An 18,919-nucleotide genomic window follows, 5' to 3' on the forward strand; every position below is an offset into this window, starting at 1 on the left:
ATTTCAAAACATTCCTAGGCTATGTAGATCAAAGCGAAATGTGTGATCAAATCTACTAAGAATCCCTTCGATCTGATATAATCACACGACAACTTCACTTTATATTTCGATAAATTTCTAGATTGATCATTTCCTAATTCTATTATTTTGATAAATTCCAAAGTCATTAACAATCACGTTGCTCTGTCGATGATGTCAGACATCAAATTTTCGTTTTGCCTGTCTCTTGCATAGCAAAGGTGAAGATAACGAACAGTGATCAATGGCATATCTTCTATAAGCAATGCAAAATAGAGAGTGGAGCAAACACGGACCCCTGGATACCAGAGGTGGGATCAGATGCCTAGGAGGAGTAAGTATCCCCTGTCGACTGGTCACACCCGCCGTGAGCCCTATATCTTGATCCGGTAAACGGAGTTATCCGTAGTCAAAATCAGTGTAACACATCAGACAACATTTGACCCAATGATAGGTTGTATTGGCAAACTAGATCGTTATAACGACCATAGAATTTGTGAAATGCTGACTTTAAACGAGACTGACAGAACCCCTGCACCATCAACTTGTGCAGATATCCTTTCAAATGACCATGATCAGATGAAAGTAATGTTCAGGGAATTGATTAATTTGCTTACTTTCAACACACTATCATCGGTTTTATAAGTGTATTTACATTGCACATATATTATTATATACCTCAAACTTTACTATAATGTTATTCATTAGCTATAATCATAATCATATATATATATATACGCTTCCACAAAAAACAATGTTACACTTGTTATATTGAATTATTCAGGAATGGTAAAAAATCCAAAATATTTCATTACTATATATATAGCAACATGATTTTTCTGAGATGTTTTCGCTAATACACTTACACACATGTGTACAATGATTTGTTTCATTTTGCCCCATATCAATAAATAGATATATATTTTCTTTTTCTACATTATTTCAAAGTTGGCAGTCTTTCAGGTTTAGAATTACAAATTGCAAGTAACATAATGTTGAGTGCATGTACATGTATTTGGATTTCGAAAGAACTGGAAAGTTGAACCCTTTGTTCTCTGTGTTTGTGTATCTACCTTTCAATATGCATAAAGGCAACATAGAATTCTGAACATCTTTGAATTTTACTATACAACTACATCCAAAGTTTGGATATTTTTATTCATCTATCATTGCCATGCAGTCTGTAAGTCATGTACGATTCGTAGTATTATCAAAGTCGTGTAATAACTACCTCCTTACTTTGGGTACCATTTTCATCCGTTAAATATTTGCTTTCAGGAAAATTCAGTCTTGAATTTTCTCTAATGTGTTTTCTTTTCTCTACGAAAGTCAAGGATTGATTATCCCTGTCTGTTTTATGAATCTCTGGTGAATCTCTTTCGTTTTCAATATTGTTTTCGTCATCATAAGAATCAATGTTATCTGTTATTGGTACATCAAAATCATGTGACTGGGATCTAAACGAAGACGACAATTTCACATGTCCTCCAAATTTTTTAATTTCCTGGTCATCGAAGGCTCTATTTACAGTTCCTTTGTGGATTTCGTTAACATTGTCCAAACTTCCGTTGACGTCCCCATCTTGTTCTTTATCAGTTCCATTACCCATAATTCTTAGCACCGTATTTTTATCTTCCTCCGTGGTATACACATCTATCTCAACGTTCATGTTGGGGTCCTTGGCCCACTCCTGTTCCACTCCACTACCAAGGAGGACGAACGCCATGGCCCCTGTTAGTCCTACCCCGGTACAGATAAAGAAGACGGTCTGCCATTCCTCTCGAGTGCCCTAGCATGTACAGAAACCCGTTTGCTAACATAAGAAACACACACAAATTATCTTATTTTTTCAGAGTCACAATACGTCTATTTTTAAAGAATTAAATGTTAAGTAATCCAAATGTTTGTATTAAATGAAAGGTTATCAACACGCAAGGTGGTTTAATAGACAAAATTTAAAAATGGTGAAAGATATAGGAAATACTCTTCTTGAAAATTAACATTAGACCCTATGCAAAACACATTTCTGACATAGAATAGCCATTAGAATACAATTTACAAAGCTCATTGTGAAAAGGTTTATATTACGATGGTTTTTCAAAATATGCCGATAAATGCAAAGTTCAGCTAATAAGACATAAAGTTATTGTGTGCTATCTAAAATTTTACAAAGAGAGTCGACTCTTGCAAACATTTTGAAATCTCTATACATGTTTATAGGCAACATCGTATATAGCTATGAATTAGGTCATTGTGATGTTATGACAGTTTCCGAAAAGAACCTATATTTTGCTAATGAAACAGGTGAGATGGTTGGCTATTCTAGAATTACACTCTAAAACTTATACGGTACCAATTTCGATACACCAGATGCGCATTTCGACAAATAATATCTCATCAGTGATGCTCGATCGAAATATTTGAAATACGAAATAACAATGAAGTTGTAGAGCTAGTATAGGGAAAAACAGTGTGCCAAAAAGTGGAGTCAAATTCGTCTAAGGATAAGAGCTATGCGTGAGGGAGTTAATCCTTAATTTTGAAATGAATTTCTAAATTTTGTAACAGCAATTAAATATACATCCGTATTTTCAAGCTAGTAACGAACTACTTAGTTACTGTATTTAAAAAAAAAAAGAATATATCAAGTATATAATTTGATATTGACGGATTATATCCAAGAAAAGTTGTTTGTGCACCATCATGTTTGTGTATCGATCTCGGAATGCAGACGCTTGATTCCTAATGAAGAACAAATGTTTTTCAGTCATTTATGGATTTGTTTTTCAACATAAAATTGATTGATTGTTATGATTATAAAATTGAATTATCATTTATCGACGTTATCGTTGTATTAGTACGAAGAGATGGGTGTCAATTTTCTCATAATCAGTTATTGCGTATGAAGGTATATTGCACAATAATGACCGTGGCATTCCTTTGATCTTTGCAATAACCGTGGTAGAATATATAATGTATAATAATACACTTACGTTTTTGGTTAACTCCGATGTAACGATGGGTGAAAGTAATGCAGCTGCTGACGCCATACTACGTGTCATGCCGTTCAAAACACCAGCAAATCTAAACGTGGGGAATAATTTCAATTGCTTTGGAAATAAATCTCCTTTATACGACACTTCCTTGAAACAATTTTTTTCCACAATGATCAAAATTAAAAAAAAATGAATACAAATTACACTGTACTGTATCTGATGTATGGAATGTCATCTATTTTCCATTGTTTCTTTGGAACATTTAATTGGAGTTATATAGGGAGGAGTGATATACATCACAGTGTTACATGTAATATCATAGAAATTTTACAAGTCCCTTCAAGTCCCTTTTTTAAAGGAATTTATTATTTGTATTTATTACAACCAAACTGAGCCATATATATACATTGTATATATATACAAATAACGCTACCGGTTAACATTATTATGACGTCATAATTACCAAACGCTACCGCTTAACGTTATTATGACGTCATAAAGGACTCGTTTAATTGACGTCATAACAAAGACGTTACTAAACAATTTTTGTATACATATTTGAACTGTCTGATGAACCATGTAGACATGGAGAAAGCGCTAGCAGTAAATGATTGTTTTTTATGGAATGTGTCATTCTGATTTTCAATATTTATTTACAACTGCCGAATCAACTTCTAATATAAATATACATATATATATATATATATATATATACATACATATACATATGACAAGGGAAGTAACTCATCTACAAACCATATATACATAAACGTGTATATATATATATATATATATATATATATATATATATATATATATATATACAATGTATATATATATATATATCCAAATATGAAAAATTGCCTCAGTGTCCGGTAATCAATAGGTAAAATATTAAATAAAATATGACACCACGTTGTAAAACGTAAGCGCTTTCATTTTTAAAAAGTCTTCAGACGCTTTACAAAACTATGTTGTTATGACTATATACATATATATATATATATATATATATATATATATATATATATATATATAATTTGCTTAAGTTTCAATTTTGCTGCAAAATTTTTAATTCTATATATTTGAAATAGTACATTTACAGACTTGCGTGTTAGTATTGGTGTTAGTGTGTGTTAGCGTGTTAGTTTGAAAGATCTCATTCGTTTTCAATGATATTTATTACATCATTTACAATTGCTCATATACCTAGAAAAAAGAATATGTATTGCTATCTCGCTCTCTTTTATTCTCCCTCTCTCATACCTAGGTGCGATGTCGATAATCTGTAGTGCTATTTCGCTGTCTTTCACTCTCATTCCCTCATACCTAGGTGCGATGTCGATGTGGTTGACTCGGAAGCCCGCATTATTCAGTGATTGAATTGTCCAGTATGTCACCAGTAGAATAACAGCTGTTGTCCTCTCGGATTGCTCCATGTAACTCATCCAAATCAGAAACGGTGAAGACAACACCATACCTGCCATATTGATAGCGAATCTTCAAACATACTAAGGACCAATTCTCAGAATCATAAAGAATGCTAAATGAAATTATAAATTTCAAAATATTTTTTGCAATTTTGAATTAATACATAGACAATTGCATTAGGATTTCTTCATTTTGTGTCGTCTTACTTATTTTACCTGAGGCTTGAAAAATCTTTCTTGTGGCAGTTACCGAGAGATATCCCTTGTTCATTAGTTTATCTGCCAACATTCCGCTAGCAATGGCCGCGACAAACCGACCAATGGATGGTAAAGAAGACAACAAACCATTCTGAATGTGAAGAGAAAACATTTCAAAATAAAGAAATACGAGTCAAATTACACTAAATGTATACTCCACACTGTAGTATCAAAACTTTGGAATCTAAACATTTTCTATCTGTACTTTTATCATAACGTACCGTAGCAATCTCAAACTTCAAAACGTCGCTCATGTATAAAGGCAGGAAAGTCCCTATGGTCGTAACAAGAAAGGCGTCTGACATATCGGCTATCATAACTCCCCAGAAAGGACCGGAAGTCACGATTTTTATCCAAGGAGGGGAGGGCATCTACAATCCAGTAAATTTGTTTTTAATCATATCAATGCAAGATGAAGATAACGAACAGTGATCATTCTCATAACTCCTATAAGCAATACAAAATAGATAGTTGGGTAAACACGGACCCCTGGACACACCAGAGGTGGGATCAGGTGCCAAGGAGGAGAAAGCATCCCCTGTTGACCGGTCACACCCGCCGTGAGCCCTATATCCTGATAAGGTAAACGATGTTATCTGTAGTCGAAATCAGTGTGCCATGAACGGCTTAAGGTCGATCGATCCTCATGTGACTTATCAATAATAATGGTTAAAAGTCTAAAAACTGTATTAATTTCCATTCAATATAGTTAAATTTAAACAATAACCATAGAAAATGTCTATGCTGCCACATTTTTAAAGATGTCAGACATAAAAAACGGAAGTTTATGTTAACATCACAAAATCACACATTTTCATTGTACAGAAGAATTAAAATAGATAAAATCTTGTTGAAATGACAAATTTTAAATGTCAACAGTTTAAGAAAACTGTTAATTCATAAATATGTATAAATTAATTGTGGATATAAGGGAAATCATGCATAATAGACATGCAGTAGGAGAAATACCAGCATCGGAGTTATTGCCCTTGACAACATTTTTTTAATTATAAAGAATTGATTATCTATAGAAAATATACACTTTTTCAATATCAATAGTTTACCAAATTTTTTATTTTATGTAGTAAATAAAATTCCTCTGAAGATATATTTCTTTCATGCGCAAAGTTTAATTTGATAAAGATTTTTGCAAAAACCTATGACATCACACGAGGATCGATTAACCTTAACAATCGGTATGAAACACGACAGACAGCATTTGAGCCAATAAGAGGTTGTATTGACGAACTAGATCGTTATAACGACCATAGAATTTGCAAAATGCTGACTTCAATCGAGACTGTTGAAACCCCATTACCATCAACTTGTTTGTCAGTAGCTTACCTTGATTTAAAAACTGACTTTACGCAGAACAAGCTCTTGCATATCGAATCAATTGAGATATATAAACACCATATGCAGGTGATAATAGAATATTGCTACATAAATATGGGAAGTTGACGATGGAGAAGCTGAAATCATCCCGTTTGTCATACAGTGGAGTTGTCAGTTTGCCGTTAATGTCTACTTTCAATAAAATATCTAAGTATAAAGCAGAAGTGGACGCCTCTGTGGTGTCCTTTATTTCGAGCTCACAGGGATATATCAAATCAACATATGAATGATAGCTATTATTGTTAATAGACAAAACGTCATCGATATATCTAAATGTCGAATTGAAGGCCACAGCGAGAGATTTTTTCTTCTCGCGTAGAAGGTTTTGAATAAATTCTGCTTCATATGAATATAGAAACAGGTCAGCTAACAAAGGAGCACAATCCGTGCCCGTGGGAATTCCAACAGACTGTTGGAAAAATGTTCATGCTTGTGAATGTTCATTTTATTTTATGGAATGTTGATAATTCACATGTATAAGATGTTAATTTTTCCTAATGCAATTTTTGTCTTTACTGAGATCTGGAACGTGCGCATTTTATCTGGAAAAAAGTTGGTTACACCTCGATTATAAGTCATCCAGGTAATCTTATTTTAGTTGCCACCTCTTTATATTGATTATATGGTTATAAATTCTTACCTTTTCTAGTGTGCTGTCCCGCCGTTTATAGTTGATGATTGCCCGTTCTTTCCACGTAATTCTGGGATGATCATCCGGTCTGTCGTATACCACACACACCCATAACAGCAGAGACAACACATTGGCAATGCCTGGGTGTCATGCATCAGTTCAAAAGGGAAGGTGTATTGATTATATATAGATGTATTTAACTGATTCCATAAGTTATGATTACAAATAGGAAAACAAAGAAAACCTCACATACAATGTATGTTGATGAAGAAATATTATTTGATTATTGTGTAGGTGATACTTACAAAAGATGTAGAAAATGAACGGCCATCCGTTATGAATTGGAATCATGCATATAAATCCAGAGAGCGAAAAGGAAAATATTGATCCGATCATCGTACCTAAAGGTTATATACTGTACTACATTGAACCGAACATCGAACTTTCAAGCTATATCACATTATTCTGATCATCAAACTTTAAAGGTTACAATACATTGAACACTGAAATCCAAGTATGACATTACGAAGAAAGGCGGATAATTTTCTGCTATGACCTGATGAGAACTGAAAATTGACTTTGGTAAACATTGATTTTCTGTTTCGATAATAAACCCTTAAAACGTATGTGTCCTGAACACATATAATACATTCATCGCCTCCTCGTTTGACGAAAAAGAATATTTTATTTCATGATTGCTGACGTGTTTTATACCAAGTGTTAAGCCGTCCTTAGCACACTGATTTTGACTACGGATAACTCCCTTTACCTGATCAAGATACAGGGTTCACGGCTCACTTCGGATGTGACCGGTCGACAAGGGATGCTTACTCATCATAGGGACCTGACTCCACCTCTGTTATATTCAAGGGTTCGTACTGAATTTATTACTAGTATATGTATGGGGACCTAATGTGAAGATAACGAACGGTGATCAATCTCATAATCCCTAAAGATAATTAAGATTAAGAATAGGGCAAACATGGGCCCTGGGCATAGCAGAGGTGGGATAATATGCCTAATGAAAGGTGAAGATAACGAACAGTAATAAATCTCATAACTCCTATAAGCAATACAAAATAGATAATTGGACACACCAGAAGTGGGATCATGTGCCTAGGAAGAGCAAACATCCCCTGTCGACCGGTCATACCCTCCGTGAGCCCTATATCCTGATCAGGTAAACAGAGTTATCCGTATTCAAAATCAGTGTGCCAAGAACGGCCTAACAATCGGTATGAAACACGTCAGACAGCATTTGACCCAATAAGAGGTTGTATTGGCAAACTAGATCGTTATGACGACCATATAATTTGCGAAATGCTGACTTCAATTTATTGAAACCCTGTACCATCAACTTGTTTGTCAGTAGCTTACCTAGGTTTAAAAACTGACTTCAAGCAGAACAAGCTCTTGCGTATCGAATCAGTTGCGAGATATAAACACCATATGCAGGTGATAATGGAATATTGCTAAATAAATATGTGAAGTTGACGATGGAGAAGCTGAAGTCAAATTATACACAAGTAACAGTAATCAACTTTGATATCAATGTAGTATTACGCTGTGAATTGCACTGTGTTTGAGTTTCCGTACCTGCATTTGCAATAGCAACTATCTGAGCACGCTCAGACACTGGCGCCCATTTGGAAATAATCGCCGTCAAACTAGGTTGTAGACCTCCCTATAAAAATAAAACGTAATACAGTATGATTTTCACCGAAATCTAGTCCTTATCCCAAAACATAAAGAGAACATTTTAAGATATTCCACATTTACCGCAGACAGTTCGAAATATCATATCAGGAATACAATAATGTAGTAATGGACGTTAGTGAGGACCAGCAAGTCAACTTTATTGGTCGCGATGTCCTAGTTATTAGAACACTTTCTTCGCAACTTGAAGTTCAGAATCCTATTCTCGATCACAATGCGGCGTCTAACCTAAGACGTTTAACATATGGAATGACTGTTTCTTTGCCAAAAGTACGGTATTACCAATGAAATTCACGGACTTACTGGTATCACCTTCAAAATGATGGCTCCGTGTCACAACAGGCCTTAACATGATAAAGAACCATCAATAATTCGAACTTGAGTGTCATGTATAGGTCTATTCGCAGCATTTTAATTGTAGCTGGTGACGCTCAAGAAGTCTGGGAAAATTATTCAATTCAGACATAAAATTACATAAAAAGCAAAGTAAACCCCAGTTTTTACCTAAAAGGATATAGGGAACATTGCAATATTTCACATTTACCGCGGATAATCCGATGCAGCATCGCAGAACTACAACAAGGTAGGGATTGACTGTGGCAGCAATTGGCAAGACAGCTGAGAGAAGAACCAGACACAATGTCATAACAATCACCACTTTCTTCCCACTAAATCTTCCAGACAGATACCCGGCAATCAAAGGCGATATGGGGAATGCGTAGAAATAGGACTGCAAAATTAGGCCCTCCATCTCACTGTCCCAAACAATGTCCCACTGCTACAATTTCAACTAATGGCATTTTGAAAAATCCTTATTTAAACTTGTGAGAACTGTTCATACTAAACCAAAAATACATACTATTATATTTTCATTTTCTAAACGTACAAACAAACAAAAATATCAGGAAAATTTACCCCTCTCTGAGCTGTGGAATTCATCGTTTCATTTGTGCTTGATTGGTTTCCCATGTTAAAATTGGATCCGGCGTCATAATTGGATTCCATGCACACGACAATCATGCTCATACATTGTCGTAACATAATAGAACACGTGACCATCATTAAACCTGAAAATGCTATCATCCAGCGACATGATGTGTATTTTTCCAGAAAACTTAGAGTAAGCAATTGTTTGGAACTGTAGGATGGAACTGTCGAGGAATTTCGGATGGAGATCCCAGATCTCTGATGCTCTTTGCCGTTAGATTGTACGTCATCTATGAAGGAAACTCTTGACGATCTCTTTGTCGAAACATCGAAAATTTGGTCTTGTTGTTTAAAAGAAAATATGTTACGTTGTTGTCATTGAAAATAATGCAATAATCTAACAAATGCACAGTTTACCTCAAAGATAACATGTAGATAAATTATCTGTAAATAAATCGTCTATGTTGAATAAAAAACCTTTCCACTTTGGACTTGATAAGACAACTTAAATTGTGTAAGTATGAAACGTAAATTTTACTCAAAAAATATCCAGCTGGTAGTAATTATCTTAAGATATCGTCAATAAAATCGGATATATATCTAATTTGAAGATATCTCCTATTCGATTTAAATGAGAGGTGAAGATAACGAACAGTGATCAGTCTCATAACTCCTATAAACAATACAAAATAGAGAGTTGGGCAAACACGGACCCCTGGACACACCAGAGGTGGGATCAGGTGCCTAAGAGGAGTAAGCATCCCCTGTTGACCTGTCACACCCGCCGTGAGCCCTATATCCTGATCAGGTAAACGGAGTTATCTGTAGTCAAAATCAGTGTGCCAACAGCGGTCTAACAATCAGTATGAAACACATCAGATAGCATTTGACCCAATGATAGGTTGTATTGGCAAACTAGATCGTTATAACGACCGTAGAATTTGTGAAATGCTGACTTTAAACGAGAATGTTGAAACCCCTGTATCATCAACTTGATTGTCAGTAGTTTATATACTACTGAGGCCATACGAGTGCTATTGTGCTATGTCATGGCTGCTGCACCTCTGCCAATTTAGTTTCTTTATGTCATAAATACTGGGAATCGTGTACTGAATTTTATCACAGACTCACTTAATTACTTGTGGAACATGTTAGTGCAATTTTTATTGAAAATCCTCGCATATTTTAATAATTTTTTAAAGTCATAACTTTAGTTGTTTTCTTTTCTCTGTGCCCACTGATCCGTGACCATTATCCGTACGAAGTACTTTGCACCGTTTGTTCACTTCTATAGAGGAGCTGTATCACGGTTTTCCGTACACAACTTTGTGCCATTAAAGCTGACATGAATTAATAAATACGTACACCTTTCTCATCTTATCCGCCATATTTCTCTCAGCTAGCCTAATTTAATCTACCCGTATATACCCCAAATGTGATTGTCACACGTGAGTGATTTTTCTAGGTGGACTCGACCAGTGCACATCTCCGATAATAATATATAGGGAATGAGAAACAAATAAAATCATTTTTTTTAAAATTATGCTTTGCTCAAAATTACAAAATATTTATTGTATACCAATGCAACATTCTGGAAGTTTAGATAAGTTAGACAAAAATACAAAAATAAAATTATTTTTTTTTAAAAATCCGGTTTTCTTGCATACTTGCAAGTGCATGCAAGTATTTGCAGTTTCTTATTTAATAAATGCGGAGAAATGATTTGCCAATTACATACTGATAGAATGGAATACGCAAAGAGCATAAAATATATTATTTATATCAATTCTTGCAAAATAAAGGTGCATGCCATATGCATAATATGTAATGCACAAGGTATATTCGCAAAATTTTTTTTTTTAAAAAAACGTATCAAATACGGCCGTCTATTCAACAGGTATCGGAGATATGCACTATACAATTTGCGTCGAGTTCAACGCAGAATGTAATAACGCAAAATGGCATAGATATATAAGATCTATTGAGCGCCAAATTAGCATAAAATGAAGTAATTGAAAATCACATTATTTAAAGATATGTTTAATTTTTAATATTGTGTGCTTTAAATGAATCAAACAAATCTGTATTATCAATTAATGAGAACAATATTGAGTTACTAGTACTGTTCTCTTTTATTGAATTAACAATATCATTTGTCTTTAAAATAAGAGCGCGATTATTACAAGGTCATCGGTCCCCCCTCTCTCTCTCTCTCTCTCTCTCTCTCTCTCTCTCTCTCTCTCTCTCTCATCCCATACACTCGTACAGTGTTGTATATGCAAATTATATATGCATACACAATTTATGTACCTAAATGATTTCCTGATTTATAAATCTTCAATACTCTGACCAGTAAATCATATGCTATAAGGATTCATGCACAATACAAGGTAAATATTATACTCTGATACTTCCCCTGATTAAAGATAGCTGATCGGCACGGGCTAAGTGTGTCGCAGTCTGTACAATGAACACTGGTATTTACTGTTGGAACGCAAATGGAGCTTATCGTTTCATTTCATGGATTATGCAAATAAAGGGAGTTTTACTACTACTTCGAGTATTTTCGACAAGTGTACACGTACATCTTCGGTCCTTTACATATATTACGAGTAGACCCAGGTAAATAGTCGTTTGCATTCGATGCTTTTTCATGGCGAGCATACGTGTCATGTTTATAAGTACAGAAGTATTTATGTATTTGCTTTTTACTTGAAGTAATTGTGAATGGTATAGATTGTATACCCTTTGCTTATTCCATTTTGTCAATAGATAATAGATGAAATATTTCTCCGCGTTTTTGTATAGTTTTGACATATTTACTGCAAATGTACGCACATTCACGTAAAGAAAAGGCATTATATATATATATTTATCCAAAGCCTTTAAAATGATTTACTATTGTACGATATGTTTATCATAATTTTGAGCACTGCGCGGTGTTCCAAAACGTGATTTCATTTCTTCTTGATGTCCTATAGATTAGTATCGAAGATGTACGTGTCACCTGTCAAAGCTACCCGTACAGGTAAATTGAAAACACTGATGTGAAGTGAAGCATAGCAAAACTCGTCCCCTTATATACCATGTGAACCCTGATACATATGGCAGATTAGGAGAGAAATATGGCGGACATATAGAATTATACTATATTTATTAATTCATGTCAGCTTTAACCGCACGAAGTACTTCACCATATATTCACTTTCATAGAGGAGCCGGACCACAAATATTTTGACACGACTTTGTACCAAACTGATATGCAATGTGTTTTGTACAATGTACGTCTGATTAACGGCCCTGTTCAACGATTAACAAGGCGAGGAACTAAAGCCGGAAGAAGATTAATCCGTAGAATACCGACTGTTATTGGATTGCATGGCAATTGTTACCATCATAGTTAAAATGGGGTCGACTTTCAAAATATTGTCGATATTCAATGCAACGATCTGTTTCCAAAATATAATAGCAATATTCGAACGATAATAACATATCACATTGCAGATCATCGATCTCGTGTTTATACAAAGAAATCGTCAAACAACTTAAAAAGTACACCTATATTACAACAGGAAAAGAAAAGCAACCCTGTGAAGTTATATATACGCTGAATTGCAGATCGGTTAAAAACAAGGCGTTAGCAGTCTCCGATCTCATAATCTCAAATGCTAATGACTGATTGCTCTAACAGAAATCTAGTTAGGAACTGACACTGATAAAGTTGTTCTGTCCTATCTTGTTCCTGAAGGTTATGGTATATATATCACATACCGAGAAAACATCGAGGTGGAGGCATAACTCTGATTCACAATAAGAACCTGTGTGATAAATCTGGAATGCATTATTTCCTCTCAAAACTCAATATTGCGTGCCTGTATTGTATATCGTCCACCTCCGTCAAAATCAAATAAACTCAAAGTACCTGCAATTTTTGATGAATGGTCACAATACTGTTAGCAACAACAGGGAGATAACACTTGGTATACCTCAGTGAACTTCGCACTTTATGACGTCACAATAAAAAATGCGTCACGACAGTTGTATCGTGGGAAATTTTCATAATATTACTTATCATTTACTAGGTACCGCTGTCAAGTGTCAAGTGGCATATGTGTAAATATCCATATCAAAATAAAAATAATGGTTTCTCAAATTATCATTTAAAATTATTTTCTTTGATATCATAAAAGTCTACAATTTTTATATATAATATGTTTTACGGCGTGACCATGTTTGAGGGCGAAGCAAAAAAGTTTTGGCATTAGTATCTATATCCAAAACAGGACAAAAATAACCCGAAGTTAGCACGAGGACAGAGCTGTATCAAAGCATCCTAATTTTGGACATTTGATCTGCCTATATATTGAACGCGGGAAAAATAACGCAATCGATGTAAACAGTACATTGTGACGTCATATTCAGCGTCGTTATTTAGCAAATTTACAAACATAGCGTTTGAACCACAACAAAAAAACATGGCGTTAATCGTGGAGTGATTATATATGATTAAGAAAATAAGATTTACATGATTTTACGGATTTTATGTAACATCTCAGAACGACGTGAACTAGGGTAGACGAGATTCAAAATGGAGGAATACATGTCCACGCGCTAATATTCGAATCGACGCCATTGGTACCAAACTTTTCAAGTTCCATAGGTATGGTTTAATTTTTCATTATTTTCCTATATTTTCCCTTTAAACATGTATATACGTGTTACCTATAGGGAGACCTCCGCTCTCACGGCCCTTCGGGCCGTGAGAGGGCTTCGCCCTCTACTATGCGCTACGGTAATTTCCATGTTATGGTGACCTTGAAATCGCCAATCTCTACCCAGAGTTGTCATTCCTTGCTCCCACTTACACCTCTGTTAACGTCTCAAAATAAGCAATGTTATTCCACATGTAAATCCACTTTTTTACGGCTAATAAAACTAAGAACTATTTTATAAAATATCGGAAAAATTTAGGACAAGCAACTATTTGTAGATTTTTTTCCATTACTATATATTCTTCATGTACCTATGTATAGGCCTGGTGCAATAGAACTATCCAATATCCTCGTCTCAACCCAAATCAATGCTTCTTGTATCACAAAAAGACTTGACATCTGCTCAATGTTTATTCATTTACGTATATTTTTGTCACTGAAGTCAAAACCATACTTTATTTGAGCATACGTGCCATTTTACAAAAATCTTATAAAACCCTTGATACGTTGACAGAGGTGTTAGTGAGTGAAAGGAACGATAACTCTGGGTAGAGATTAATGGGCATCGGCATTTGGAATACATGAAGAAAGTTAGTTGTTTGTAAACAATGGCCTGGCTCTGGTAAAAGATGATGATCGGTACCGGTTGCTGATATTTTGTGTGAAACCACGAGATGATCACATGTAATCTCTGCGAATCTTGCTAGGGAAAGTAGGATTTATTTTGATGCTGTTATAAATCGATCATTGTTTGTGAATAATATCCTCAAATGTGACAAAGTTCGACATTAACGAAGCTAGGAATTTTTATGACACTCCCAAGCTGTTTTGAAAAACATAAAGCTGACTATGCTTTACCCCTCTAATTACATGCACTTTATCTTTCAATTCTATGACATCTACCTGCGCCGATCGAGCAATTTATCGTATGAACTCTGAAATGTAGAAAACGCGACTGATATAATCACGTAAGAATAAAAGAAGGGTCTTATCTAGTGTATCTTAAAATATTCTTAATCTTGTCTAAGGAACATCTGCATAACGGCATGGATCCTGTCGACATAAAACATATTTGTTAAGTGTCATTTTTACTAACTTTACGTTAATCATCCCCTGATCGGGCTTAAGGCGACAGTCGTCTATTCTACTATGTAAACAAACATCAAGCTATGGAACAAGAAAAGGGAATTCATTTCAAAGATATAGCATAAAAGACAGGTTCGGGCTATTGAAACACGGAATTTTTTACGAAGCGTGACCGTGGAAAACACGCCGGAAATTGAAGATATAGATATTGCATTGTGTTGAATTTAGAAAAAAAAATCTTAATTTCTAATACATGTGATTCTACAATATTTGACAAATAGATATAAATATCATTTATCATTTTGGTGCTGGAATTGTATTTTGCTCATGAAAATGCTCAATGCACTCTTCAAAAGTTTTACAATAATAAAACAAAGTGACAAATCGCATAAATGAAATAATTCTATTTGATATGTTACCATGGAAACAAAGCCCGTTCGGTAGTAATTTATATGTTTTCTTAAATGTTTATGGTCCAAATATTATGTTTAAAGTGAACTTTTTCTGACGTAGACCTATTTACATTTTATTCAAGATATAAAAAATTGCTACTTTTTGTGTTTTAAAATAAATTTCTTCACCAATTAGTATAATCTGAAAGATGATACTCTTTTTAAAAATTCTACCAGCCTTTTACCCCTCAAGTTTGCCTCGTGTAATATTTATACCACTAGTATTCCCTTTTGTACAAAGATCTTGAAACTGTGAAACCTCACAAAATTATGCCCATCTGGTCAAAAAACAATACGGGCAATTTTTTTTTTTAAATCAATTTTCAAAAGATAAAATCCTACTAAACATACTGATAAGCAACATGACTTTGTTCGCCACATGTCAAAATGTTGCAAACCTTACTTTAAGTCACCATGCTTTAGCACCGGAAGAACTTGTTATTACAGGAGATTTAAACTTTCATTAGGACATTCAAAACATTCAACAAACATTCAACAATTTCTACAATCATTACATGGCATAACTCCGTTTACCTGATCAGGATATAGGGTTCACGGCGGGTGTGACCAGTCGACAGGGGACACTTACTCCTCCTAGGCACCTGATCCCACCTCTGGTGTGTTCAGGGGTACGTGTTTGCCCAACTATCTATTTTGTATTGTTTATAGGAGTTATGAGATTGAACACTGTTCGTTATCTTCACCTTTCATGAGCATGGTCTGAAGCAACTGGTTAACAAACCAACTCATGTCCGTGGACATATTCATTATGTGGTAGTTACCAGAGAAAATAGCCGTGTTATGCAATCAATGCCAACTTTGGACGATAATTTTATTTGTGACTCTAGAGGCTTGTCATCGGGAGATCAGAAAGGCATAACTTCTTTGATTCACTTATGCAAACCACCAAAACAGTGAGTTTTAGAAAATTCCGGAAAATTGATATTGTGAATTTTGCGAAGGACATCAAGGAGTGAGTCACACCGAGTTCTAATGATCTTAGTCTTGAAGATCTAGTTGATATGTATCATGAAGGCGTTCGGTTGACTGTTGAAAAAGATACACCTATGCAAACCAAAACATTTGCTATATGACCAAACACGCAATGGTATAACGAGGAACTACATTCCGCTAAAAAGGAGAAACGTAAAGCCGAAAGGGTTTGGAGACGAACCAATTCAGAATCGTCAAATTTACAAGGGAAAGTGTCTCCAAAGTAGTAAACTGCTTTTCAAAGGTAAACAGGAATATTATTCAAAAAGCATATTGGAATGCGGAAACGATACAAAAAAGTTGTTCAAACTTACAAATAAACTCCTTCGTAACAACGAAGTTATTTTACAAGTGGATGGTAGTGACCGGTCTTTGTCGAATGATTTTGGAAATTACTTTCTTGGCAAAATTCAAACTATCAGAGAAGCTTTACTATCTCAAAATTATACAATTGGAAATTCCGCTGATGTTTTATCAGCTGATTTAAAATTTACTGGTGAGCCGTTAATTGAATTTTCTCCGACATCTCCTGATGAAATTAGGAAGCTTCTGATGAGTTCGCCTTCTAAGAGCTGCGAAATTGATCCTATACAAACATACGTATTAAAACAATGTATAGAAAGCTTTATTCCGATAGTAATGCCTTTAGTAAACTAATCTCTTAGTTATTCTTCTGTTCCAAACATCTTCAAACACTCAACTATCTGACCACTCTTGAAGAAACCTTGATTAGATAAGGAAAATCTGAAAAACTATCGTCTGGTTTCAAATCCCCCTTTTGTATCCAAAATTGTTGAAAAAGTAGTTTCGGCGAGAATTGCTAGACATCTAAACACAAACAACTTAATGGATAGTAAGCAGTCGGTGTACCGGTCTGGCCATTCAACCGAGACTGCTAAATTGAAAGTGCATCATGACGTAGTTGCGGCTCTGGATAATAACTGTTGTTGTATTTTTGTGATGTTAGATTTCTCAGCCGCATTTAATGTTATTGACTATCAGATTCTTTTTCAACGAATTGACTATACTTACGGTATATCTGGGTCAGCTTTATCTTGGATCAGGTCGTATTTGATTGGTAGACGTCAGTGGTTCTGAATTATCCGAATCCCAAGAAATAAAAATTGGCGTCCCTCAAGGTTCCGTTCTCGGGCCTCGACTTTACTCTCTGTTTACTTAACCCATCGGTCATATGTGTGATATTCACAATATGGATTTTCTTCAATTGCTACGCTGATGACAGTCAGATTTTTATCACGGTTGAACCACAGGATAGCTGAGATGATATTTTAGAATGACTTGTGGCATGTCTAACAGATATTCGCAACTGGATGGGTTCAAACTTATCAAAGCTGAATCAGGACATAACAGAACTCATGGTGTTCGTTCCGAAACGAAATAGATCTGAAAATCTTGAATTTTACATTTCGTTTGGAGAATACATTATAACTGAGGCCGATTGTGTGAAAAATCTTGGGACAATTTTTGACAAGTCACTTACTATTGACAAGCAATGTAGTTTCGTTGCAAGATCATGCTACTTGCACATCCATCGGATAGGTATCATTCATCCATTCATCTCTGAGGTTGCATGTAAAATATTTGTGAACTCTTTGGTAACATCGAGATTAGATTATGGAAATGCCCTATTATATGGAGTGAACAAGCAATACAGGAAAAACTTCAGCGTGTACAGAACACTGCTGCCAGAGTGGTAATGTGGACAGGAAAATACGAATACATTACGCCTGTTCTGATCCAGTTGCATTGGCTTCCAGTCAAGTACCGTATTTAACTCAAACTTTTGTTGTATGTTTACACGTGTCTTCACAACATGGCTCCTAGATAGTTGTCAGAACTGATAACACCATACACACCAACGAGATCGCTAAGATCGGAATCAGCCTGTCTGGTTACAGTCCCTGTAACCAAGACAAAGACTTATGGAGAGAGGATATTTGACATGGCGGCAGCGACACTCTGGAACGGCTTGCCATGTGGACTTAGAAATGTGAAGAAACTCGACTGTTATCAAAGAAATTTAAAGACCAACCTATTTCGTCTTGCTTTTAATGTGTGATCTGTGATTTTGTTTTTATGTGTATTTATTAGTTTTCCCTAGAACATTTATGCCAATAGTGTTCTACCTATTGACTTAACATATAAAGTACTTTTTAAATACTTAGTATGGTGTTCTACCCCCCCCCCCCAAAAAAAAAAACAAACACACACACACAAAAAAAACCTCTTACTATCGATCTTAATAATAATATTTTATTTTGATAACTTTATAGATGTAAGATTT

At 34.9% G+C, this 18,919-nt stretch overlaps 1 protein-coding gene across 4 annotated transcripts; it reads right to left on the reverse strand.

Annotated features, from left to right (window-relative positions):
* Window positions 1-784: 784 nt before the first annotated feature.
* Window positions 785-18,576, reverse strand: LOC125664859 (uncharacterized transporter slc-17.2-like). 4 transcript variants are annotated; one of them, XM_056140020.1, is made up of 12 exons: window positions 18,116-18,576; window positions 17,647-17,890; window positions 9,360-9,712; window positions 8,989-9,222; window positions 8,325-8,412; window positions 7,034-7,129; window positions 6,738-6,868; window positions 4,924-5,073; window positions 4,652-4,793; window positions 4,281-4,494; window positions 3,012-3,102; window positions 785-1,807 (listed from the first exon to the last, which is right to left on the reverse strand). In XM_056140020.1, exons 3-12 carry the CDS (start codon window positions 9,525-9,527, stop codon window positions 1,229-1,231), a joined length of 1,893 nt encoding a protein of 630 aa, XP_055995995.1. In that variant the 5' UTR covers window positions 9,528-9,712; window positions 17,647-17,890; window positions 18,116-18,576; the 3' UTR covers window positions 785-1,228. The 4 variants fall into 4 exon arrangements, with proteins under 4 accessions (XP_055995995.1, XP_055995999.1, XP_055996000.1 ...); XM_056140024.1 differs by having other exon boundaries at window positions 4,661-4,793; window positions 17,647-18,573; XM_056140025.1 differs by having other exon boundaries at window positions 4,344-4,494; window positions 17,647-18,573.
* Between the last annotated feature and the right edge of the window lie 343 nt (window positions 18,577-18,919).

The sequence above is a fragment of the Ostrea edulis genome, chromosome 1 (assembly GCF_947568905.1).
Source record: "Ostrea edulis chromosome 1, xbOstEdul1.1, whole genome shotgun sequence".
NCBI lineage: Eukaryota > Metazoa > Mollusca > Bivalvia > Ostreida > Ostreidae > Ostrea > Ostrea edulis.